Genomic DNA, 26,560 nt, shown 5'->3' on the forward strand with positions numbered 1-26,560 from the left:
ATAAAAATAAACTTCAGGCTGCAGGACACACTGATTTAATTTCACAATAAAATCTTCCAGAGCTCTGCTTTTAAATGTTAAAAATAAATACAAAAAAAACTAATTTAACTGTCGAATTCACAATAATCCAATAAGTTTAATAAACTTTATTGTTTTAGATTTATTGATTTTGATTTTTTTTAAGCAGCTAGCTAATGTTTAAATTCCCTCTGTTTCCTTTAAAGACGGCTTTTGTTTTAGACAACAGATGTTTTGATCAAAGATTTCCCATTTCCCAGAAGGACATTTAAAAAAAACAGAAAACAAAACTGCAGCGATTTAATTAAAATGAGCTGAAATTAATAAAAAAAAAAAAAAAGAAGAAGTTAAAAACAGAAGCAGCATGAAAAAATATTTCTCTTTTCTGACACTTTCTATTTTGTCTGTTTTTATTGTTAAATTTTGGTGCAGCTCAACTAAAAGAGAAATTTAAGATGATAAAAAATAATAAAACAAACAGCACTTTAGAGGCTTTTAAGCTGAAAAACTGCTCATTGTTTCACCAAAGTATCAATACTGCAACAGAATGTATTTTTGTGTATTTACACTCACATCAGTAATCAAAAAATACGAGTTATTGACCAATAAACTCTGTCAGTGACGTTCGATGTTTTGACGCAGGAGAAAATAATGATTTTAAACATATTTATAAATCACATGATTACATGACATTATCAGCTGATCGGTGATCAATAACTGTGATCCCTCTCCACCTGACAAACAGACAGCTACATTTATATTCATATAACTTTACTGCAGCTCGTGTGGATTTAATATTTTATTTCCAACGGTTTTCTGTGAACGTTAAGGGGTTTTAGAGAAGTAAAAATCCCTTAAAAGGACATCAATTTTTTAAATCAAGGTTTTCTTAAAAATAAGGGCGGAATTTTGGGTTAAATGATGATAAATTAATTAATTAAAGACGGTTTCTAAAAATAATCCAAAATAATCCCTTAAAATATTACAGTTCCTTAATTATCCCCTTAAAAATGCCTTTAAAAGAAAGTGAAGCTAAAAATAAAAAACAGATTTCTGTTTTCGGATCAGAACAATGGATGGAATAAAAATGGTTTCGACTGTTTGTTGTGGCGACACAAACAGGACGTCTGAGAGGCAGACAGGAAGTGAGGCGGCGGCGGCGTTAGCGGCTGAGCGGCTGCATCTGCAGGGAGTCGTAAGTGTCTCTGGTGGCCGAGCTCAGATCCTGAACACACACACACACACACACACACACACACACACACGTTAATACACACACACACACACGTTAATACACACACACCTGTATTTAGAGGTGACATGATGACACGTTGACAGCAGGTCACTGACTCACCTGGTACACCTTCTCGTTCTTCCTCTGACGCTGAAACGGCCATCAATAATCAAATCAGTCATCAATAATCAGATCAATCATCAATAATCAATAATCAGATCAATCATCAATAATCAATAATCAGATCAATCATCAATCATCAATAATCAGATCAAACATCAATCATCAATAATCAGATCAATCATCAATAACCAATAATCAGATCAAACATTAATCATCAATAATCAGATCAATCATCAATCATCAATAATCAGATCAAACATCAATCATCAATAATCAAATCAGTCATCAATAATCAGATCAATCATCAATAATCAGATCAATCATCAATAATCAGATCAAACATCAATCATCAATAATCAGATCAAACATCAATAATCAATAATCAAATCAATCATCAGTTCGGTACCTCTCGTTTGTTGACAGGAAGTTCTTTATATTCTCCCTCAGAACTTTTGTTCAGGTGCTGAAAGTTTGAAGAAATCACAATTTATTAAACTGTTTCTGATCAATCCATTATCAATAAAATTCACTTTTTAAATCTGACGTTTATTTATAGAAAATTCTTCAAAGGACCAGAGGGAAATCAATAATCACCGTGTAGGTGGAGTCATCGTCGGCCATCCTGCGGTTCTACAGACAAACATCCGAAATAATCCGAAATAATCCAAAATAATCAGAAATAATCAGAAATAATCACAAAAAATCAGAAATAATCAGAAATAATCACAAAAAATAAAAAGTCATCAGAAATTGTCAGGTTCTGCTTGAGTTAAGTACTTAATGTAAAATTACATTATTAATGTGAAGTCACTTAACGTAATGTTAGTTCATGTACAGTTATGTACTTAACGTAAAGTTAAATATTTAACATAAATGTATGTACTTAATGTAAAGTTAAATATTTAACATAAATGTATGTACTTAACGTAAAGTTAAATATTTAACATAAATGTACGTACTTAACGTTAAGTTAAATATTTAACATTAATGTACGTACTTAACGTTAAGTTAAATATTTAACATTAATGTACGTACTTAACGTTAAGTTAAATATTTAACATAAATGTACGTACTTAATGTTACGCGTAAGTTACGCGTTTAAAATAAAGTTACTTCACATAAAGATTTGTGATTTATGTAAAATTATGTACTTATATAAAACCACATACTTAACGTTAAGTTACTTTGAATAAAGTTACGTACTTAATGTTAGTTTAATTAACATTAATTTAATTTAATTAGAGATGATTCAGCAGTTATTTTGTTGTTTTTGTTGTTTTGTTGTTTTGTTGTTGTTTTTGTTGTTTTGTTGTTGTTTTGTTGTTGTTTTTGTTTTTGTTCTGGTTTCGGTTCCTGGAGAATCTGTCAGAGTTCTTTTATAATCTGATGGAGCTGCTGTTAAGTTTTTTAAAGGTTCCTTAAAGAACGTTGGGAGAACCAGAGAAAGACTCACAAAAGTTTCAGAATAAAAGCCCTGCTGAAGACAGAAGTAAGTGTGACTCACCCGGGCCCTCTCGGGGTCCCTCATCAACGGGGCGTACCCTCCGGTATCCTGACCCCTCAGGTCCTGAACGCACCACAGAGACACACATTAACAGCTCTTACTGTGGAAAACCAACCAATAGGAAGTAGAGGACAGGAAGTGAGGACTCACGCTGTAGAGGCTCTCCTCCGTCGGCTTTCCTTTGGGCCTGAAGAACTGCAAAATATTCACCAGAATAAAACACTGACGGACAACAGAAGGACACTCAGGCAGAGACAGGAAGTGCCGTCAAAATAAAGTACCTTCTCCTTGATGAACATGCCGGTGATGATGAGTCCGTAGAGGCCGAGGAACCCGTCCAGGACGTAGCAGACCTGGGGGTCATACATCGACCCCGCCGCTGAGCACACGGGCAGAGGGAACAGAACCACGGTTAGTATCAAAAACCCTTTTAATAAATACAAATAATGAGTGAAAATGTAAACGTATGTCGTTTTTGGGTTTTTATAACGTGTTTGGAGCAGTTCCCCGGTCTGATGTGGATTATACTTCGCCCTCACTATGAAACTGGCTGTTTTGGACACTTATTTGCATCTTGGCGTTTGCGCCGGAGAGCAATGGCACGGTCCGACAGGACGCCGTCACCTACACGCGAGAGCGCCTGCTGTCACCGCCGCCAACAGGTGGGTTGTTTTCCGTAAAATTACCCACACACTGTCATGAAATCCATCGGCCTGATGGACGGTCAGAGAGGCGAAAGAAAGACAGGAAAGCGCGGCTCAAGAGGCGGTGTGAGACGTCGACTTTGGCGACGCCGGAGCAGATTTCCATCAGCCGTCATTTCCTGTCAAACGTGCACTCGGTAAACAACAAGCTGGATGAACTCGTGCTGAGAGCTAAACGTGACCGTGACTTCAGGCAGAGCGACCTTGTCTGCTTTACAGAAACTTGGCTTCAAGAACGCCGTGCAGCTCCGAGTCCGGCTGGATCCACCTCAATGAGACGGACGAGAGCAGCGCGTCTCGATCAGCAACGGAGGGCTGTACGTGTTTGTGGTCACACGATAATGTGCACCAGAGCAAGTGTGCACACACCTTCAGACCTTTTATCTCCAGACCACCGTCGTGTCACTTAGTGCCGGGGCCGAACGACGACGCTGCAGGAAGAGACTCGCCGAGAGCTACGATAATGCTGTCAGCCGCTCTGCAGACCAGCCCGTTTTTATTCAGAACACGTGCCTACCCTCCGCCCACTCGCCTACACTGAACTATTGATCGCTGTTATGGAAATAGCCCTGATGCGTTTAAAACCACATGCAGACCTCCCCTCAGGAATCGGACCACAGTGTAATCCATCTCTTAACCAAATTTAAAGCTCTGGTAAGGAGGGTGGAACCAGTCCCCCACCAAATCCAGGTGTGTGGAGCTGAGCGACTGCTCCGGAGAGACTAACGGGGATATCGTCTTTCGGTCCTGCCCAGACTCTGATGAACTCAGGGACACTATCGCATCACATGTTCAGCTCTGTGAAGAGACTACAACTCAAACTAAAACTGTCAACATTTTTCCAAACAATAAGTCACGGGTGTCAAAACAGCTAAAAAGCTGTCGAAATGAAATCAAGGCTGCGTCTGTTTTATTCTAAAGAGGGGAGGGAAAATTAGTAACTGGTCATATGAAGCAGGCATGGGAGGGATCAAAGACATTATCGGGTAGATCCAGTAAAAAGAGTGACGGTCTTTTAAGTCGCAGTCAAAACTTTATTAACATCTGGACGTATTTGTCCGCAGGTGTGACTATAGATGGCGGGACAGACTGTGAGAGAATATGCAGAGACATCAATGGTTATCGGTGAGGACGACAATGCTGCAAACCTCTTGAGACTGAGGCCTGATGAGTCCACCGACCCTGATGGTCTAAAACTGTATTCAACGAGTCCTTCAAGTGCCATCAGTTGAGACACTGGAGACATCAGAGACATCAGAGACATGGGAGATATCAGAGACATTAGAGACATAGGAGACGTCAGAGACGTCAGAGACATCAGGGACATAGGAGACGTCAGAGACATAGGATACGTCAGAGACATCTGAGACATAGGAGACTATCAGAGACATCTGAGAGATCAGAGACATCGGAGACATCAGAGACATGGGAGATATCAGAGACGTTAGAGACATTGGAGACGTCAGAGACATCAGGGACATAGGAGACATCAGAGACATGGGAGATATCAGAGACGTCAGAGACATAGGATACGTCAGAGACATCGGAGTCATAGGAGACTATCAGAGACATCTGAGAGATCAGAGACATAGGAGACATCAGTGACATCGGAGACATTTGATTTCGGGTGGCGTGGAAACATGAACCAGAAGCTCCTTATCACCACAAACTACTTCCTGTGTGAAACTTCCAAAATAAACACGGCTGCTCTTCTCTAATAATCTGCTGCTCAACTTGAACGTCAGCGTCCACCTCTAACCTCCAACGACAACAACAACAAAACAACCTCCTCTAACCTCCAACGACAACACCAACAACAACCTCTAACCTCCAACGACAACAACAACAAAACAACCTCCAATGACAACAACAACAAAACAACCTCCAACGACAACAACAAAAAAACAACCTCCTCTAACCTCCAACGACAACAACAACAACAACCTCGAACCTCAAACGACAACAACAACAACAACAAAACAACCTCCTCTAACCTCCAACGACAACAACAACAACCTCTAACCTCCAACGACAACAACAACAACCTCTAACCTCCAACGACAACAACAACAACCTCTAACCTCCAACGACAACAACAACCTCCTCTAACCTCCAACGACAACAACAACAACAAAACAACCTCCTCTAACCTCCAACGACAACAACAACAACCTCTAACCTCCAACGACAACAACAACAACAACAACAATGTGAAAAAGTTCTGGTCAATTTTGGAAAGTTCCCTCCCCAGCTAGTAGGGAACGTTCCCACAACATTGACTAATGTTCCCTACAGGTTGTAATTATGTTTTGAAGAAAATATTTTAATCTAACGTTCAAAGAACATTTCAAGGCTGTTTATCATTTCTAATAATGTTCCCGTGAGGTTAAATACTGACGGTGATGTAACGTTTGAGCTGTTTTTAACCCCGTCACTGCAGACGGCTGAAACATCATCGATCACTGATTTAACCTCAACAGCAAACTGAACATTAATATTGATCTGAACATCAGTTATTGATGCCTGTTTCAGTAACACTACCGTGTGTGTCTGTGTGTGTGTGTGTGTGTGTGTGTGTGTGTGCAGCTGCACACACACACACACACACACACACACACACACCACAGCCGCACACACACCCACACACACCCACACACACCCACCTAACCTCCAACGACAACAACAACAACAACCTCTAACCTCCAACGACAACAACAAAACAACCTCCTCTAACCTCCAATGACAACAACCTCTAACCTCCAATGACAACAACAACAAAACAACCTCCTCTAACCTCCAACGACAACAACAACAACAACCTCTAACCTCCAACGACAACAACAAAACAACCTCCTCTAACCTCCAACGACAACAACAAAACAACCTCCTCTAACCTCCAACGACAACAACAACAACCTCCCTCCAACGACAACAACAAAACAACCTCCTCTAACCTCCAACGACAACAACAACAACCTCTAACCTCCAACGACAACAACAAAACAACCTCCTCTAACCTCCAACGACAACAACAACAACAACAACCTCTAACCTCCAACGACAACAACAAAACAACCTCCTCTAACCTCCAACGACAACAACAACAACCTCTAACCTCCAACGACAACAACAAAACAACCTCCTCTAACCCAACAACAACAACAACAACCTCTAACCTCCAACGACAACACCAACAACAACCTCTAACCTCCAATGACAACAACAACAATAAAACAACCTCCAATGACAACAACAACCTCTAACCTCCAACGACAACAACAACAACCTCTAACCTCCAACGACAACAACAAAACAACCTCCTCTAACCTCCAACGACAACAACAACAACCTCCTCTAACCTCCAACGACAACAACAACAACAACCTCTAACCCTCCAACAACAACAACAACAAAACAACCTCCTCTAACCTCCAACGACAACAACAACAACCTCTAACCTCCAACGACAACAACAAAACAACCTCCCTCTAACCTCCAACAACAACCTCTAACCTCCAACGACAACAACAAAACAACCTCCTCTAACCTCCAACGACAACAACAACAACAACCTCTAACCTCCAACGACAACAACAAAACAACCTCCTCTAACCTCCAACGACAACAACAACAAAACAACCTCCTCTAAGCTCCAACGACAACAACAACAACAACCTCTAACCTCCAACGACAACAACAAAACAACCTCCTCTAACCTCCAATGACAACAACAACCTCTAACCTCCAACGACAACAAAACAACCTCCTCTCTACCTCCAACGACAACAACAACAACAACAACCTCTAACCTCCAACAACAACAACCTCTAACCTCCAACAACAACAACAAAACAACCTCCTCTAACCTCCAACGACAACAACAACAACAACCTCTAACCTCCAACAACAACAACCTCTAACCTCCAACGACAACAACAAAAACAACCTCCTCTAACCTCCAACGACAACAACAAAACAACCTCCTCTAACCTCAAACGACAACAACAAAACAACCTCCTCTAACCTCCAACAACAACAACAAAACAACCTCCTCTAACCTCCAACAACAACAACAACAAAACAACCTCCTCTAACCTCCAACGACAACACAACAACAACAACCTCTAACCTCCAATGACAACAACAACAAAACAACCTCCTCTAACCTCCAACGACAACAACAACAACAACAAAACAACCTCCTCTAACCTCCAACGACAACACCAAAAACAACAACAACAAAACAACCTCCTCTAACCTCCAACGACAACAACAACAACAACCTCTAACCTCCAACGACAATAACAACAACAACGTGAAAAAGTTCTGGTCAATTTTGGAAAGTTCCCTCCCCAGCTAGCAGGGAACGTTCCCACAACATTGACTAATGTTCCCTACAGGTTGTAATTATGTTTTGAAGAAAATATATTTTAATCTACCGTTCAAAGAACATTTCAAGGCTGTTTATCATTTCTAATAATGTTCCCGTGAGGTTAAATACTGACGGTGATGTAACGTTTGAGCTGTTTTTTAACCCCGTCACTGCAGACGGCTGAAACATCATCGGTCACTGATTTAACCTCAACAGCAAACTGAACATTAATATTGATCTGAACATCAGTTATTGATGCCTGTTTCAGTAACACTACCCTGTGTGTCTGTGTGTGTGTGTGTGTGTGTGTGTGCAGCTGCAGTGTGTGTGTGTGTGTGTGTGTGTGTGTGTGTGTGTGCAGCTGCACTGTGTGTGTGTGTGTGTGTGTGTGTGTGTGTGCAGCTGCAGTGTGTGTGTGTGTGTGTGTGTGTGTGCGTGCAGCTGCAGTGTGTGTGTGTGTGTAGCTGCAGTGTGTGTGTGTGTGTGTGTGTGCAGCTGCAGTGTGTGTGTGTGTGTGTGTGTGTGTGTGTGTGTGTGCGTGCAGCTGCAGTGTGTGTGTGTGTGTGTGTGCAGTGTGTGTGTGTGTGTGTGTGTGTGTGTGTGTGTGTGTTGAGGAGTGGAAACAGCCAGCGTCTCTCAGTCACCGCAGGTCACATGATCAAACCCCCGAGCTGCTTCCTGAGCTGCTCGCAGTTTGTGCTCCAACAGTTTCTCACAAAAAAACACCTGATATTAGATCATTAACTGACTGACACTCCGCGACGAGCAGATTCACACAGTGTCAGAGTGAATCACACTGAGGGTCACATTCACACACGTTACAAACATGTTGTACAACACAAAGAACCCCTCACACACATCAGCTATCACACCTAAGTGTCACATTCACACGTTTTTACTGCAGAGAGAAAATTTAAATACTAATAATTAATATATATAATATAAATACTAAACTTAATCTGTCCTTTAAATCTGTAAAATCAGATTCAGTCAGTCAGAAATTTAAAAAAAAAATCCACTAAATAATTTTTTCTTAACTCAAAAATTACAGAAACATCTGGTTAAAAAAAACAAACAAAGGTTTAACTCAGTGAAAGTGGAAAATAATGTTATTTTTTAATAAATATTTGACATAGTATTATTATATTTTAAAGCAGTTTGGGGTTTGGACGTTTCTGTCCTCTAATGACACCAGAAGGACTTTTTTTAAAGGATGCACAAAAAAAAACACAAAAAAAAATAAAATCTTCAATTAAACACCTGAATTCAACAACTCAAATATGTGTATTCTTATATTATTATTATTTATTTTACTAAACCTAGCTGACGTCTTCGGTCGGTGATGCTAACACATCAGTGGTTAGCTAACATGTTAACACCCTTAGCACGGTGCTGATTAGCAGTTAGCTGAACGAGCTAACACGCCGATAAAAACAAGATGGCCGACTGTAACGAACTGCGGCCGTTTGATCGAAGCCACAGACGGAGTTTACATCCACGCTCACACTCATTTATTTACTGATTAAATATACTTAATAATAAAAAAGAGCATTTATATTTTAAATGTGTTCAGACGAGCTGAAGGGCAGAGGATTGTCTGTGGGTTAACAGACCTCAGAGGAACGTCTCAGGCTCTGCTGACGGTGATCTGGGAAAAATGTCTTCATCAACACGATTTTTAAAAAGGAAACTTTTAGAAAACATTGAAAACTCGGCTGCTTTTCGTCGAAGACTCAGATTTAAAAATCTTGTTTCTGTCGATGATGAACTTTGTTTAAAACGAGATAAAGTGACACAGGAAGTGAGCAGGCGACTGAAGCTCTGAGGATCCGAGGTTAACGTTCTCTGCAGAACCTCAAGGTAAACGTTCTGGACGTTAAATGTTCTCTGAGAGTGTGATGGATCTTACCTGTGGGAGGAAAGACGGCGGCGAGGAGCAGGACACCACACATCCACGTCTGCGGATCCATCTCGTCAACTGAAGCTTCTTCTTCTGCTGTCGTTGTCGCTGAGTGGAACAGGAAGTGGTGAGGAGCTGCCGTCACAGGTGACACACACACACACGCACACACACACACACACACACACACACGCACACAGATGACACATTTCATACCAACAGTAACCTGCTTACACACAAAACCACACACATCAAAAACACGCCTGCACACATGAACCGAAGACAAACTCAACAGTCAGCTCCTTCGTTTCTGTCGCCGTCTTTTCTTCTCTGAAGTTTCCGAAAATCAAAAATGTGAATCTGAGTAAAAGTGTCCTGTTAAAGAAAAAAAAAGCGTTTTAAGTCATTATTCATTATTTCAGTTTCATTTATGAGAAAACTCTTACATAAAAAAATCAATATAATAATATAACAATATGACCTTTAATCTCTGACAGAAAAAGTAACACAAAACAAATTACTCAAGTTTAAAAGCCAAAATTGCTAAACAAAAATTCAAAACACCCAGAACAACAAAATAATAATAGTAATAATTAAAAAACAAACAAACACTGAAAATCTGTAAAATATGAAATCTTACCTGTTTTTTTACAGTTTGTCCTCCCGTGTTTCCTGGGCATGGAGTTTGATGTTTTTATTAATGACATAAGTAAATTTTTAATAAACCTACAAAAAAGTTAAAAAATACAAAAACAAATACACTAAAGATTAAAAAGGAGCAATTTGGTTTTTAAACAAACTTTATTTAAACAAATTATCGTTAACATTGTCTCAAAAATCTAATTTCACAGCGAGTTATTAAAAAAGTTTCACATCAGGAAGGAGCGAAGTGTCGTTAGTGGAGATTAAAAAACGATATTTTAAGGCACAAAGAGACGAGGTGAAGCCCCGCCCCGCGCTCTACAAGCCCCGCCCCTCATTATGTATCTATTTTTTGTTTTTGAAACATTATTTTTTGTTTTCCGCTCATATTTTAAGCTTAATGAGCGTTCACAGCTAAACAAATACACAAAAAATAAATGTGAATTAAAGGTTTTCTTTTAATCAATAAAGTGAAATAAGATTTACACCCTGCTGACAGCTAAGACTCATGGGAGATGTAGTCATTAGTGAAGAATCAAAACCTTGGGGGTTATCTTTCAGTAAGAATCACTTTAAGTGACAATAATTATCAAAGCTAAAGAAAAGATTATCTGTAATTTAATGATGTGTAAAAATTTGATCCAAACAGTCTGAAATATTTATCTGAACTCTGATTTGCTTAAACTTAACTTAAAAGTGCTCTTTGTTGTTTTTAGTCAAATGACCTTAGATGTGAGTTTTATTGAGTGGAGTTTGGTAAGTCAATCTGCACACAGACAGACTTTAAGTTAACGGGATGTTTGTTGATCATGAGTTTGGTAAGTCGAGCTGCACACAGACAGACTTTAAGTTAACAGGTTTGTTGATCATGAGTTTGGTAAGTCGAGCTGCACACAGACAGACTTTAAGTTAACGGGATGTTTGTTGATCATGAGTTTGGTAAGTCGAGCTGCACACAGACAGACTTTAAGTTAACAGGTTTGTTGATCATGAGTTTGGTAAGTCGAGCTGCACAAAGACAGACTTTAAGTTAACAGGTTTGTTGATCATGAGTTTGGTAAGTCGAGCTGCACACAGACAGACTTTAAGTTAACGGGATGTTTGTTGATCATGAGTTTGGTAAGTCGAGCTGCACACAGACAGACTTTAAGTTAACAGGTTTGTTGATCGTGAGTTTGTAAGTCGAGCTGCACAAAGACAGACTTTAAGTTAACAGGTTTGTTGATCATCAGCTCTCTCTGGAGGTCAGACTGCAGTACTGCACACGCTCACACACAGTTACACTTTGATTAACAGCAGAAACCTGAGAGTAAAATAATTCCTCTTTTTGTCGTCCAGCAGAACTACAAACAGGAAAAACAGAACTACAACACCCAGCAGCAGCAGTGGGTGTCAGTGGTGTTTGGTATGCAGCGAGGCCTGGAAGTATTTCCTCAGGAGTGACCGTCTTCACCCCGCCAAAATAATCCAACACCCAAACCTGAAACATGGAGATGCAGTATTATCGTCACGTCCTGCCCTCTGATTGGCTGATGACTCTGACGCGTGGACCAATACGAGGTCTGTTCGCTGAATCTGACGTTGAACTTGGCAAAGAACCAGCTGTGCTCAGTAGTTTTATTGTTATAAGTAGCAGTAGTAGTAGAGGTATTAGTATGTGTAGTATCAGAAGTAGTAATAGTATACATAGTATTAATACTTGCAGTACTAGTACTTTTAGTATTTGTACCCGTGTGATGTGAATTTGGCCAAGATTTGTGATCAGTAGTTTTGTTATTATAAGTAGCAGTAGTAGTAGTAGTATCAGTAGCATTTGTAGCATTAGCATCAGTAGTAGTAGTAGTATTTAGTACTCATAGTATTAGTGCTCTCAGTAGTATTTGTGCCTGTGTGATGTTGAACTTGGCGAAGAACCAGCTGTGATCAGTAGTTTTATTATTGTTAGTAGCAGTAGTAGTAGTAGTAGTAGTAGTAGTAGTACACTCAGTTGTATAAGTAGTGTTTGTAGTACTAGTATCAGCTGTAGTAGTATATGTAGTATTAGTACCTGTGCGATGTTGAACGTGGTGAGGAACCAGTTGTGATCATTATTACTATGAGTAACAGTCTTAGAAGTACTTGTAGTAGTAGTACTCTCAATAGTATCAGTAGTATTTGTAATATTAGTATCAAAAGTAGTAGTGGTAGTAGTATTTGCAGTGTTTGTACCTGTGTGATGAAATTTGATGAAGAACCAGCCATGATTGGTATTATTAGCACTAGTGGTAGTATGAATGGTCGTACTCTCAGTAGTATCAGCAGTATTTGTAGTATTAGTATCAGCAATAGTAGTAATTTTTGCAGTATTAATACCTGTGTGGTGTTGAGAGAACCAGCTGTGATCAACAGTTTTATTATTAGCAGAAGTAGTGATATTAATAGTAGTGCTGTCAGGTGTATTGGTGTCAGTAGTAGTACTCTCAGTAGTATCAGTAGTATTTGTACCTGTGTGATGTTGAACTTGGCGAAGAACCAGCCGTGGTCGGACGGCCAGTCGATCATCTCCGGGTGTCGACTGAACAGAGACTTCTTAGCAAAGTCAGCCTCCGTCCCGTTAATCTGGACACCAGGGGGACAGGGACATGAGATGGGGACATGTGACGGGTCACCTGGAGACACAGGTGTGTGTGTGTGTGTGTGTGTGTGTGTGTGTGTGTGTGTGTGTGTGTGTACCTCCAGCACAGATCCTGACAGGATGATGTGAGCGCAGAGAGGACTCTGAGGGTCGAAGCCCTGCTGTCTGCAGTAATCTGTCTGAGCCAGAGACATGGACAGGGACGCCCGCGGGGGACCACCTGAGGGGACACACAGAAAGAAAGCTGAGAGGAGACACACAGACACAGACAACTGAACAGACACAGACAGACAGCTGAGGGGACAGACAGTGAAATAGCTGAGGGGGACAAACAGTGAGACAGCTGAGGGGACAGACAGTGAGACAGCTGAGGGGACAGACAGTGAGACAGCTGAGAGGACACACACAGACAACTGAGGGGGAACAGACAGTGAGACAGCTGAGGGGACACACACAGACAGCTGAGGGGACAAACAGTGAGACAGCTGAGGGGACAGAGAGTGAGACAGCTGAGGGGACACGCACAGACAGCTGAGGGGACAGACAGTGAGACAGCTGAGGGGACAGAGAGTGAGACAGCTGAGGGGACAGACAGTGAGGGGACAGCTGAGGGGACACACACAGACAGCTGAGGGGACAGACAGTGAGACAGCGTATGTGGACACAGCTGGATCAGACTTTTTTCCGTGTGTAGATTCTTGTGTTCGGCTGGTTTTGATTGATATTTTTATTGATTATTAATCTGTTTAAATAGTTTCAAATGAAGCTTTTCAGCTTTGTGTGAAACAAAAATAGTTTGAATAAAGTTGTTTGAATGTTTCTGCAGCTTTTCAGCACATTTTTAACTTCACAGAGACTCGAGCTCAGCATTCACACGCCCATTAAAGCGCCTGTTTCTGCTGAGTCGCCTCTGTGAGCTTCATCAGTCACATGACTCTGACATGTGACTGAAAACCTGCTGAATCACCGTTTGGAGGAAGTGCTGAGTCATGGCCTCTGCTGTTACATAAAAACCTGCTGACTGTTTTCATAACTTTTCATAAAACACAAAAATGAACTCACACATTTCAGTCTTTACGTAACACTAAAATACAGAAATGTTAAAGGAACATTAAAGTGATTCTGGTCAGTTTGTTTTACACTGAAAAAAAGTCTGTGATCCTTTATTAATGATCGTAATGACTGTTTTATGTTGATCTCTGAGCCAAACTTTACTTTTTTCTTACATTATTGTGTAAAAAAATAATGTAAGAAAATAAAAAAAAGTCGATGAAAATAAGTCGATTGAAAATGTTTAAAACTATTTTAAACATTTTGGAAGAAATGTTTAGTATTTAATAAAAAAATCTTCAATGTTGGATGAAAAGAAAATTATTATAAATTATTATTATTATTTTAGGGATTGTACATTTACTTTTTGCCAGTTTAACCCTTTGAAACACAGAAACTTTTGCTCAAAATCTCTGGAAAACATGAGAAGGAGATAAAGAAAGAAGAAATCATTTTGAAAAGTACAAGAAAATAAAAATGACCCGAAAAAAGAAAGATGGAGAAAAAACGGAAGAAAATGACCTCAAGAAAGTGTTAAAATGTTTCAATATGTTATTAAGAGATTTATGAAGTTTTCTACTTTTCTGAAGTTTTGGAGTTATGATGATGATGATGATGATGATGATGATGATGATGATGATGATCATCCAGATCATTTTCATTTTTGTCAGTCTGCAGGATGTTATTTATCAAGTTCCTCATGATGTTTTCGTTTTTTTTCTTCCTGTTTTTGACAATCAAACCGGTTTTCTCCGGTTTCAGAGGTTGAAATGTTTGTGAAAAGCGTCTGAACGCAGCAGGAGAAAACGGAGTCAAGGGGTTAAAAACAAACATCATTATCATTCAATAAAAGTTTAGAAATAATAATACAATAATGATAAAAGTTGCAGATACATTTTTATTTGATTTTTTTTTTTTTTTTTGAAAGAGTTTGTAATAATAATTTGTTTATAAAATATATCCTTAAAGTTTTCATGACGCAGTGTTGTTTGTTTGTTTGTTTGTTTGTTTGTTTGTTCTGACCAGTAAAACACAGTCTGCACTCTGCGGGACTCTAGATAAACTTGTACGATAGTCCCGGGTGTTGTCGGGTATCATCGGGTGTTGTCGGGTATCATCGGGTGTTGTCGGGTGTTTACCTGCAGGTCCTGGACGGAGACCTCCATGCGGTCAGGTACAGGTAGGGCACGCCGGTCCCGGAGCCCGGCGGCCCGTCGCTGAGGCTGAAGGTGTTGGAGAAGGGCCGGCCCTGCAGCGGGGGGTGCGAGGACAAGGTGGCCAGGGAGCCCCAGTCACACTGGTGAGCCACGAAGCGGGCCACCCGGGCCACCTGGTCGTGAGGAGGGATCCGGACCCGGACCCGGACCCGGGAGGACCCGGAGGAGCCGGAGAGCAGGAGGCCGAGCAGCAGCAGACACGGAGCCCGCAAAGAAGCGCTCATGGTCGGCTTCAGAGACAGAGGACAAGCGGTGAGAATCCGGAGGACAGGATATAAACAACACGGGGACATCCGGTCTGTGAGTTCCACAAAAAAAGACCGACCAAACAGGAAGTCCTTCCCCGTGCTCAACATCCGCCTTGGGATTTCAAAATAAGAGCAGAAATGATGGTTACACAGTTGAGGTGAATGAGGAAACTTTTCTGAGATCAGATATTTATCGGCAGACTTCATTTATTTTCTGAATGTTCTGTTTAACTCTTTGAAGCCTGCACCGACATGCTGCGTTCAGACAATCACTTCAACCTCTGAAACCGAAGAAAACGGTTTTGATTTCTGTCAGAAAAAAAGGAGCCATCAACTTCAAATGTCCTGCAAACTGCTGAAGTAAAAACAGCGAAGATAACTGTGAAAGTGACGAACAAATAACCTGAAAGGTGGCTTTAACAAAGGGAGAATCACTAGAAATAACTCAGGTTTTAAAGGGTTAAATATGCAAAAAAGACATCATCTAATTAAACACATACTCTTCCTATACATTTCTAGGTTATAAATCTGAACATTGGATGAAGTGAGAGTTCAAAATTCTTCTTTCTGTTGTCATATTAGAGTCAAAAGTTTTTGGATTTGGATTTTTTTTATCACTCAAAAAATCGGAAAATTCTGACAACAGCTAACGATAAAAAAAAGCGTGTTTTTGGGGCGTCCGGTGGCTGAGTGTGTAAAGCGGGCGCCCCATAAATGAAGGCAGCGTCCTCACCGCAGCAGCCGCGGGTTTGACTCCCTTTGCTGCATGTCGTCCCCCCTCTCTCTCCCTTTCATGCTTTTGATCTAATAAAGGCTAAAATGCCAAAAAAATCTTTAAAAGAAAAAAAAGGCATGTTTTTAGACATAAGAAGCTATATAAATTTGAGACAGGAAGAAAGCTTTTGAATTTGGTGTTTCAGTGCCGCGAGGTGAAGATTTCGGACTCCGTCTGAGAACAAAACCCTCTAAAGACGTGACGGAAAAGTTCAACACGGTAAAGATTTGACACTTTTGTAGACATTTAAGAACATTTAACATTTATGAAAATTCCTCACTGATTTCTATCATGAAGACAAAAAGTGTTCAGTTTTCTGAAATTTTTTTCAATATGCAAATCAAAGGTTAGTGACAGATACAAGTTTCAGAGTAAAAGCCTCTCTCTCTTAATATTGGACATAGAGTTTCAAAATAAAAGGTTCGGATATAACAAAAAGACCTCCACTATTCCTACCATGGAATTTCAGAATAAAGCTCGAATGACGAACATTTTCCCTTGAACTCTGTTAGCAAAATAAAAGTCAAGCAAAGTAAGTAAAATCAGAGTATATTTTCAAAATAAGTCATTTTATTAAAAAAACATAACATCACCATGTGAGTAAAAAACATGATGTCATCAGTGAGTTTGACCTTCGACCTCACAGACGACACACAGCTGCTCCTCCAGGGTGAACTGTCCCCAGCAACTGTCCCACAAACAGCAACTCGCGTCGCTGTTCCAGGTCAGCTCCGTGCCGGCCTTCACCGCCCTGAGCCACAGTGAGATTTATAAATAAACAAACAAACAAACATCCTTCACCGCCACTGAGATTTATAAATAAACAAACAAACAAACAAACAAACAAACAAACATTTCACCGCCCTGAGCTGCGTGTCCCGCCCTGAGCCACAGTGAGATTTTAAAAAAAACAAACAGGTCAAACTCCGTGCCCTGAGCCTTATAAACAAACAAACACCGCCCTGAGCCACAGCGAGATTTATAAACAAACAAACAAACAAACAAACAACATCCTTCACCGCCCTGAGCCACAGTGAGATTTATTAAACAAACAAACAAACAAACAAACATCCTTCACCGCCCTGAGCCACAGTGAGATTTATAAACAAACAAACAAACATCCTTCACCGCCCTGAGCCACAGTGAGATTTTTAAACAAACAAACAAACAAACAAACAAACAAACATCCTTCACCGCCCTGAGCCACAGCGAGACAAACAAACAAACAAACAAACATCCTTCACCGCCCTGAGCCACAGCAGATTTATAAACACCGCCCTGAGCCACAGCGAGATTTATAAACAAACAAACAAACAAACAAACATCCTTCACCGCCCTGAGCCACAGTGAGATTTATAAACAAACAAACAAACAAACATGTTGTTGTGGTGGTGGTCTCTGACCTGCTGGTGAAGAAGGCGATGGCGGGGAAGGCGGGGTCGTGGCAGTCGGTGAAGACGTTCTGGACGAACAGGTTCGGACGGCAGCTGTGCTGTACGGAGCAGACGCACAGGTCAAAGGTCAAACCTTATTATGGTTTGTTTTTAATTTCATTCCTTAAACGTGTTCTGCGCAACAATGATTAATGATAAATAATGCTTCATAATAAATAAATAAAGATACATAATAATAAAAAATAATCATTTAGAACCAGTAAACGCTGATCAAACCGTCACATGGCGAGCTGCTGTGACTCACATTGATGAAGCGGCTGACGTTTCCCTCCTTACTGGCGTCCAGGACGTAAACGTCGTCCACCTTCAGCGTTCTCTTTAAAACTCTTCTTCGTCTCGCTGCCATTCACGCTGTGGACCGCCGCCACCACCGCACGGCAGGATGTCGAGTTGTGAGGCGAGCTGTCACCTAACGGGACGGCGGCACGAGTTGGAGGCGGCGGAGCGCCGACCAGCACCGTCTGAAACAGACCGGAGGTTATCTTACTGAGGTCAAAGGTCATAGTGAGACAGTGACTGTGTCCTGTCTCACCTTGTCTCTGTCCTGAGGCGCCGCAGCAGCGGCGGTGTCTACAGGCCTCTGGATGACGGGGACGTGCAGTGGCGGCGAGGTGGGCGGGGACTTGGGGGGCTCCAGCAGGCTGTTGCGGCTCTCCAGTACGGGCGGGGCCAGCCACTCGGTGACGACCTCTACCTCATCGTCTGACGGGAGGTCCGCCCTCGTCAGCTTCGGGGGCAGAGCCTCAGTGGGATTCTGGACCTTCTGCAGGACCACACCTGGACACACAGCGCCGTTACCTCACCACCATGAATAAAGCTCTTCATATAACCAAACTTGCAAGCCCCTCACCTGCGTACATGCACACGAACGTGCCGCGGTCCAGATCGTCACGGCAACGGACACCCCAGCCACGCCCATCGGTCTGACAGACCTGCAGGCGGACTGTGATACCCCTCTGGACCAGCCGGTTCTGACAGCGCGCCCGGACGCAGCCACACCACGGACCGCACTCGTACACCCTGAGACAGAGACACATGGGTAGGACTTCAGGGTGTCTCTACAATTTTTGGACATTTCTAGAATTTTAGAAGATTTCTGGGATTTTGGGACATTAGGGTCGTAGCTGTGTCCTCTGTTGGGGGGTGTGAGGGCTCTATTTTGATGATGTTTTATGCACTCTGGCACCTTATGGACACTAAAAGGACAAAGACTATTCATCACTATTTTTTTTGTCAATTAGAAAATGGTTGTGGGCCACCAGGGACCCTATGAGGGGCCAGATTTGGCCCACCGCCCACAGGTTGAGTTTCACTGATGCAAATCATTACTGACTGAATATAAAACAGAAAATGACAAACTGTTTCAGTCAGAAGAGTCTTCGTGGTCTCACCCTGACGGTATCGGCTCCGTCAGCCGGTGGTGGCTGTAGTGGCGCCCTCCTCTGGTCGCAGCCACGCAGGCGCAGTGCTTGGCGTCGCTGCAGCCGTCGGTGCAGTCGCAGCAGACGCTGAACAGCGCCGGGCCGCGCGTCAGGAAGCACCCGTGTGGCCAGCGATCCTTCCTATAGCGGAAGTCAGCGGGCCGGACGCCGCCGTCCCCGACACACAGCTGCACCGGCGTGGGCTCTGACCCCCGGCTCAGGTCCATCTCAGGTCGCCGTGGGCCCACCGGCGGGGGAGGGTCCAACCGGACAGACGGGTTAAAGGTGAAGAAGTCCACCTGCACAGGAACCTGCACTTTACTGACTGACCCTCAAGGCAACACTGCACTACTGACTGTCCTTCACTTACACTACTGACTGTCCTTTACTTACACTACCGACTGTCCTTTACTTACACTACCGACTGTCCTTTACTTACACTACTGACTGTCCTTTACTTACACTACTGACTGTCCTTCACTTACACTACTGACTGTCCTTCACTTACACTACTGACTGTCCTTCACTTACACTACCGACTGTCCTTCACTTACACTACTGACTGTCCTTCACTTACACTACTGACTGTCCTTCACTTACACTACTGAAAGTCTGAGGTACTATTACATGCATCTGACGTACTTTTACTGCAGTGAGGTACCTGATGTAATGTAACAAACCTGCAGGATGTCGTAGCTCTCAGTGGCCAACAGGAAACGTATCACGTCGTCATGGTTACGGAGACTCTGTCCACATGGGGCTTTGTAGACGACGTCCCAGTCCTCCACACTGTCCTCCATCCCATCCTCACTTACGGCAGGGTCCGCCCCCTCGCCGTCCACTCTCGATGACATCATGGGCACGGCGCTCAGCCTCTTAAAGCCGCAGAGCAGCGGGACCTTCAGGGGGTTCTGACCCCAGAAGGGAGGGGCGGACTGAGGCATGCTGGGTAAACTGGGCAGGCACAACTGCAACCCCACAAGTAAGACTGTAGTAAACAGAGTGTATTTGTACACAGAGTGTAGTAAACAGAGTGTATTTGTACACAGCGTGTAGTAAACAGAGTGTATTTGTACACAGCGTGTAGTAAACTGTGTGTACTTGTACACAGTGTGTAGAGTGTGTTACCTGGGAGCAGGGGGTGGGGTTGGTACTGCAGGTGGAGGGGGGTCAGAGGTCGCAGCAGCTCCTCTCGGCCTGTGGGGGGAGGGGAGGGGGGGGGGGGGGCGCTGTGTGGGGGAACTGAGCCGGCAGCAGCTCACCTGGAAAGGAAGACCCCACCAAAATAAGACTCTACACGCAGCCTCTTTACTTCTTTATTTTATGTGTGTGTGTGTGTGTGTGTGTGTGTGTGTGTGTGTGTGTACCTGAGCCAATGACCACCTGGACCACAGACGAGTCCTGATTGGACGCCTGAGGACAGTTGAGAGACTCCAGCAGCTTCAGACCCTGAACGTACTCTGATCAACACAGAGGGACAGGAAGTCAGCGGCAGAACTTCCTGTGCCAGGTGTGCGTCAGGTGAGCGTGAGCGTACCTTTATCAGTGGCCGTGTTCTTCTTCAGGACACTCTTCAGGTGATCCAGGTACTCAAAGACCCCCTGAAACACCTGGTCCACATCCTCCTCGCTCCAGAAGGCCTTGGCCCGCTCTGAACAACACACGTCATTATTACTTTTGTTATTATTATTATCATTATTATTATTATATAATCTTTATTGTTATTATTATTTTATCTTTATTGTTATTATTATTATTATTATTATTACTTGGGTGTAACAGGTCGTCACATTATTAGCCACATTATTATCTATTATCAGGCGGACTGTGTTCCCCTCTGGACAGGTTCTGACAGCGGCAACGTCCCCCAACAGCCACCCCCCTCTCGGTCTGAAGAACCTGCAGGCCCTAACTGTGATTCCCCTCTCAGGACCAACAACGGTTCTGACAGCGCGCCTGTCCCTCTAAACAGCCTAACAGCCCCCCCTCCTCTCAGGAATAAACAACGGTCCCTAACAGTTTTTCAGAGCAGCTGTGTGACAGAAAACACTGAACTCAGACTTAATGACTCAAACTGAATTAAAATAAAGAGGTTTCAAACTCTCAGATTCTGTCAAATTTTAAATTTAAGGATAATTAAACATCACAGGTTTAACCAGTTAAATTACCAATGAAAAATAATAAAAAGTCTCACCGACATCTTCAGGGTCTAACGCTTTAGTTATGAAGATTAAAAAATATTAAAATAATAAAAAGTCTCACCGACATCTTCAGGGTCTAACGCTTTAGTTATGAAGATTAAAAAATATTAAAATAATAAAAAGTCTCACCGACATCTTCAGGGTCTAACGCTTTAGTTATGAAGATTAAAAAATATTAAAATAATAAAAAGTCTTCTTCAGGGTCTAACGCTTATTATGAAGATTAAAAAATATTAAAATAATAAAAAGTCTCACCGACATCTTCAGGGTCTAACGCTGCTTCTTCTTCGGGCTCCATCGTTAGCATCCTGCTAGCAGCGGGCTAACTGAGCTAAAAACAACCGTTAGCCGTTAGCTGCCTGAGCTTAAAAACCGTAAACCACAGTGAAACATCAGCATTAACGAGAAACAGACCGCTGATTTCTTTTTGACCGTTAAATTAAAGTTTAACGCGCATTCAAACTGGCGCTACTATCACATGTTCGCGTTTCCACTGATTTACGCCAAAACGTGACCCTCAACAGACGCCGTAGCTAAAAGAAAGAAAAATAGGTCCCGAGTTTAGTTTTCTAGGACGTTTTTGGTCCCGTAGCCTGATTTTTTTGCCACTGTCACCACAATGCTGATTGTTTTTTTTCATTATCAGCACATAAACACTGTTATCGTGAATTTTTGCTCTTTTGAGTTTGCTGATCGCAGTGCGTCAGCCTGGCAGCCTCAGCTCAGGGAAAAATTATCCTCACCGATCGCTTCGCGTTTTGAGTTGATCCACACTGACCACCGTAACTCAGACAGGTTACAAAAAAATAAACTGCAGCGGTTTATTAAACTATTTCTTAACGTTTTAATGAATGAAATGTGACTTTTTCTGGAGGTAAATTTAGTCCGGTCACATTAAATAAAACACATACAGACGGTAAAGTTTAATTACAGAGCCGAGAGCAGCCGTTTGTTTACGTTAGCATGCTAACGTTAGCCTCTTCCGGTGCAGTTTTATAACAGAAAAGGTTTGAAGTTATGTAAAAATTCACCCCGACAGCAAAAACCCGGAGCTGCGACAGGTCTGATACACACACACACACACACACACACACACACACACACACACACACTCACACACACTCTGTGATGCATTAATATATACAGAGTCAGGAGGTCAGGGACTGTTTGTCAGAGCAGGTGAAGCTGCACGTGTTTCCGCTTGTTTGTATTTCAGATTCGGTTGTGTGTTGTTCATCAGATATGAACAATCATTTTTGTTTTTACAGTTTCTGGTTGTGATTAATTGTGTCATTTTAGTGATTTAGGGTTGGGGGGCAGATTTCTTAACATAGGGGGGGCAGATTAAAAATTATATATATATATATATAACATAAATGGCAAATTATTTTAGGGGGGGAAATCACCACAAAAAATTATATAGAACAATAATCACCAAATTTTCTTGAAAGGAAAAAAAAAACAAGATTTTTTAAAACAGAGAAATTGCCAAAAATAGTTGTGTGAGAAAACATCGCCGAAAGAAGAATACATTTTTAGAAAGAAAAACAAAGTTGCCAAAAATGTTAAGACAAAGCAAATATCAATAATTAAAATATTAATATTGCCCGAAAATTTAATGAAAAGATTTCCCCAAAACATTTATAACATCCCGAAAAATAATTACCAAAATGTATTACAGAAAATAAACATCGTAAAAAAAAAAGCAATGCCAATGTCTTTTGAAGAAAAAAGTCAAACTTTTTAAAAGAAAATTGACAAAAGTTTGTAGATTTTCAAAAATGTCACCAGAATATAAAAATAAATTTAAAAAAGAACACAAACAAATGTTTTTAGGGAAAAAAGGAGTCAATTGTGTTTTTGAGAAAAGAGAAACTCTGAAATGTTATGTGAAATAAATAGCCCTAACTTTAAGCTTTATCAAAGAGGACAGTCTTAGGTCTGTCTCTTGTCCACAGAGCTCAGAGGTCACACCTTACTCCTCAGGTGAGATGGCTCAGGTGCGGCGGGCGGTGAGTGATGCATTGTGGGGGATGTGTGCGGCTGACTCCATGTCCATGCCGGTCCACTGGTACTACGACATCGGAGACATAAGGAGAGACTTTGGAGGTTGGATTTCTGGCTTCCACTCGCCCAGACTCAGACACCCGTCCAGCATCCTCAGCCTGTCCAACATCGGTACGAAGAGCCCTGGAATCCCTTCATAAAGTCCTGGAAAGTTCTGGAAACATCCTCATATTTATCCTGAACTTCCTGTTTGTGTGTTGCAGCTGGTAGCGGGCGGACCGCCTGGTCATCAGGCGCCAAGAAACCCGATGTGGTCGGTAACGTGATCCTCCACAACAAACTGAATCTGTGGAAGTCCTCCGATGGCTCCGTCCACTACCATCAAGGTTCTGCTAATTCAATACTTGGTCCAGTACCCAGTTCTGACTGTGAACTCGGAACTTAGTCAGGACTCAGATAGAGTACTAAGAACTTAGGAAGGACTCAGACTAAGTACATGGACTTAGTCAAGACCCAGACCTAGTACTTGGGACTTAGTCAGGACTTAGACTGAGTACTCAGATTTTTTTCAGGACTTAGACTGAGTATTCGGAAATCAATTAGGACTATGACTGAGTACTGCATATTGTGTTTGTGGTCTTCAGGTCTTCAGGCCGGGGACAACACACTTAATGTCCTCTGTTCCCTGCGGGCGGCCCGCTTGCTCACTGGACGTTTCAGCGACGTCTCTCAGGCGGACGCCCGAGCCGCCGTCCTATCGGACTATATCCACTTCATGACAACGCCCGGCTCACACCAGGACACGTATGCCGAGTCCTTCCACCGCTCCTTCTTCTCCGACTGGCAGGACAGCAGACCGACCTCGCCCCGTCAGGTAAATCAAACGCACGCCAGCAGAACCGACAGACCTCACCCCGTAGATAAATCAAACGCACCCCAGCAGAACCGACAGACCTCGCCCCGTAGATAAATCAAACGCACCCTGACACAACCAAAAGCTCCTTCTGTTCTTACAGTGTTCTTTGTGTTTTTCAGGTTCTTGCATTTGCAGAAAATCGCAGCCGCCACATTATGAGCTCCTCGTTCCCAGACAGCCAACTGGACGCCATCGGCTGCCTTCCCATGATCCTCCCTTTTATCCTGCTGTCCGCCTCAGCCAATGAGAAGCGTGCTGTGGGTGGCATTTAAACACACATTTAACGGATGTCAAAGACGATGTGGCGTAACATCTTTAACGTTCTGTTGTGTCCTCAGGTCTCAGCAGCGGTGGAGTTTGTGAAGCTCACACACCCCCATCCCAAGGTGCCTGAATACGTGTCCATCTACAGCCAGGCGCTGCACGCCGTGCTAGGCGGAGCCAGCATCCAGCAGCAGGCCGAGCACGCTCTGAGGAGGCTGGACGCCTGGGAGGACTGCCAGAGCTACGGCCACCAGGCCGCCAGGTAGCAGCCACTTCCTGTGTGATGTCAGGAGGACATAAGGTCTGTCTCAAGTGTCCCCTGCGTGTCCAGCTTTAGGATGGTATCTGTATCTGTGTTCCAGGTTTCCAGCGTCCTCTGAAAAGCGTCTGCAGGTCCATCAGAGGGCTGTGAAGCACTTCGGTCTGGCCTGCTACACTAAAGGTTCACAGATCTGCACCACAGGTCACATGATCTCCACTGATCTCTAATGATCAATGATTGCACTAATCAAACCCTCCCCTACAGGAGCTCTGTCCAGCATGTTCTACCTGGCTCACCAGTTTCATGACGACCTCACCGGAGGAATCCTGACCAACACCAACTGTGGAGGTTCGTAACAGCAGTGGAGCTTTGACCAGGCTTATATCAGCCTATTCAGGGGCTGGTTCAAGAAAGCCTGAGCCAGCCCTATCTATGTGCTTTACCAAAGACGAAAGTCTGAGCCAGCCCTAACTTTAAGCTTTACCAAAGACAACAGTCTGAGCCAGCCCTAACTTTAAGCTTTACCAAAGACAACAGTCTGAGCCAGCCCTATCTATGTGCTTTACCAAAGACGAGTCTGAGCCAGCCCTAACTTTAAGCTTTTCCAAAAGACAACAGTCTGAGCCAGCCCTAACTTTAAGCTTTATCAAAGAGGCGAGTCTGAGCCAGCCCTAACTTTAAGCTTTACCAAAGAGGCGAGTCTGAGCCAGCCCTAACTTTAAGCTTTACCAAAGACGAAAGCCTGAGCCAGCCCTATCTATAAGCTATATCAAAGCAGAGTTTTGTTTTTAAATTTAATTAATCCAATTGTTAGACATGAAAACAAGATAATCAAACAGATGACAGCACAGGACTCAAACAAACTAATGCAAAACAAAAACAAACAGATAAACAAACATATTCGTAAGGAAAATAAATCCTAATAAATAATGTGAGGTTCTAAATGTGTCAATAATGTTCCAGGTGAGAACTGTAACCGCGGGGCGGCGTTGGGGGCCCTGCTGGGGGCCGGGGGCTCCTACAGAGGGGACGCCGTCCCTCAGCAGTGGAGGGAGGAGCTGAGAGACGCCCAGGAATTCATCCCCGACATCCTGAAACAGATGGACTGAGAGCAGCGTCGCCCCCCAGAGGAGCGGAGGGGAACTGCAGCACTGAAAATACAAACCAATCAAAGCTTGTCTTCCTGATTCTCCTTTAATTCCACTTCCTTTATTTAATTGTTGATTTGATAATAAAATTATTTTTTTCATTGCATTTGTTTGTGATGTGTTTTCGACTTTTAATATGGAATAAAGATAAAATCTATGAAAATGTAAAATCATTGCAGGACAAAAATACCAATGAAGGATATTAACAATCAGTCCTTATATGGACAAATCAGCAGTTAACAAATATAATTCAGATGATACATTTTAAGTACTTTAGATACATGTTAAGTAGCCAGTACATTTCTTTAATAATATATTGTACTTTTACTTCAGTAACATTTTGAATTTGGGACTTTTACATGTGATGGAGTGTTCCCTAAAGTTGTAAAGTACTTTCCTAAAGTTTTGTAGTTGTTCCCTGAAGTTGTGAAATTGTTCCCTGAAGTTGTGAAGTTGTTCCCTAAAGTTGTGAAGTTGTTCTGTAAG

At 42.5% G+C, this 26,560-nt stretch overlaps 4 protein-coding genes across 4 annotated transcripts; 1 reads left to right on the plus strand and 3 right to left on the minus strand.

The window, feature by feature from the left end:
• Positions 1–429: 429 nt before the first annotated feature.
• On the minus strand, positions 430–9,979 carry LOC121962627 (T-cell surface glycoprotein CD3 zeta chain-like). Its single transcript, XM_042512845.1, has 8 exons — positions 9,865–9,979; positions 3,161–3,258; positions 3,030–3,074; positions 2,880–2,942; positions 1,970–2,005; positions 1,782–1,838; positions 1,373–1,402; positions 430–1,243 (listed from the first exon to the last, which is right to left on the minus strand). Exons 1-8 carry the CDS (start codon positions 9,923–9,925, stop codon positions 1,181–1,183), a joined length of 453 nt encoding a protein of 150 aa, XP_042368779.1. The 5' UTR covers positions 9,926–9,979; the 3' UTR covers positions 430–1,180.
• A 1,827-nt stretch (positions 9,980–11,806) lies between these two features.
• LOC121962771 (protein CREG1-like) lies at positions 11,807–15,670 on the minus strand. Its single transcript, XM_042513063.1, is given in 6 exon segments — positions 11,807–11,925; positions 11,927–11,977; positions 12,982–13,095; positions 13,210–13,325; positions 15,297–15,329; positions 15,332–15,670. Coding segments are annotated over 6 exon segments (621 nt in total). The 5' UTR covers positions 15,603–15,670; the 3' UTR covers positions 11,807–11,889.
• A 1,349-nt stretch (positions 15,671–17,019) lies between these two features.
• LOC121963043 (histone-lysine N-methyltransferase SETDB2-like) lies at positions 17,020–21,864 on the minus strand. Its single transcript, XM_042513415.1, is given in 14 exon segments — positions 17,020–17,152; positions 17,805–17,893; positions 18,100–18,177; positions 18,179–18,316; positions 18,388–18,632; positions 18,706–18,875; positions 19,247–19,575; positions 19,957–20,244; positions 20,405–20,416; positions 20,418–20,491; positions 20,494–20,538; positions 20,644–20,736; positions 20,814–20,927; positions 21,733–21,864. Coding segments are annotated over 14 exon segments (1,860 nt in total). The 5' UTR covers positions 21,785–21,864.
• A 744-nt stretch (positions 21,865–22,608) lies between these two features.
• On the plus strand, positions 22,609–26,149 carry LOC121962947. Its single transcript, XM_042513285.1, has 9 exons — positions 22,609–22,656; positions 23,464–23,655; positions 23,748–23,870; positions 24,129–24,358; positions 24,520–24,657; positions 24,739–24,926; positions 25,027–25,106; positions 25,191–25,274; positions 25,890–26,149. The coding sequence occupies exons 2-9, from the start codon at positions 23,469–23,471 to the stop codon at positions 26,033–26,035; spliced, it is 1,176 nt and encodes a 391-aa protein (XP_042369219.1). The 5' UTR covers positions 22,609–22,656; positions 23,464–23,468; the 3' UTR covers positions 26,036–26,149.
• Positions 26,150–26,560: the final 411 nt, after the last annotated feature.

The sequence above is a fragment of the Plectropomus leopardus genome, chromosome 24 (genome assembly GCF_008729295.1).
Source record: "Plectropomus leopardus isolate mb chromosome 24, YSFRI_Pleo_2.0, whole genome shotgun sequence".
Taxonomy (NCBI): domain Eukaryota; kingdom Metazoa; phylum Chordata; class Actinopteri; order Perciformes; family Serranidae; genus Plectropomus; species Plectropomus leopardus.

Excerpts from the sequence above, each read along its gene's own strand:
- LOC121962627 (XM_042512845.1), bottom strand. The coding sequence starts at position 9,925 with ATGGATCCGCAGACGTGGATGTGTGGTGTCCTGCTCCTCGCCGCCGTC. Across the intron at positions 2,006-2,879 it reads GGGACCCCGAGAGGGCCCGG|AACCGCAGGATGGCCGACGA; the intron begins GTGAGTCACACT and ends GTTTGTCTGTAG. Across the intron at positions 1,403-1,781 it reads TTCCTGTCAACAAACGAGAG|CGTCAGAGGAAGAACGAGAA; the intron begins GTACCGAACTGA and ends TGGCCGTTTCAG.
- LOC121962947 (XM_042513285.1), top strand. The coding sequence starts at position 23,469 with ATGGCTCAGGTGCGGCGGGCGGTGAGTGATGCATTGTGGGGGATGTGT. Across the intron at positions 24,658-24,738 it reads CAGCCAATGAGAAGCGTGCT|GTCTCAGCAGCGGTGGAGTT; the intron begins GTGGGTGGCATT and ends TTGTGTCCTCAG. Across the intron at positions 25,275-25,889 it reads GACCAACACCAACTGTGGAG|GTGAGAACTGTAACCGCGGG; the intron begins GTTCGTAACAGC and ends ATAATGTTCCAG.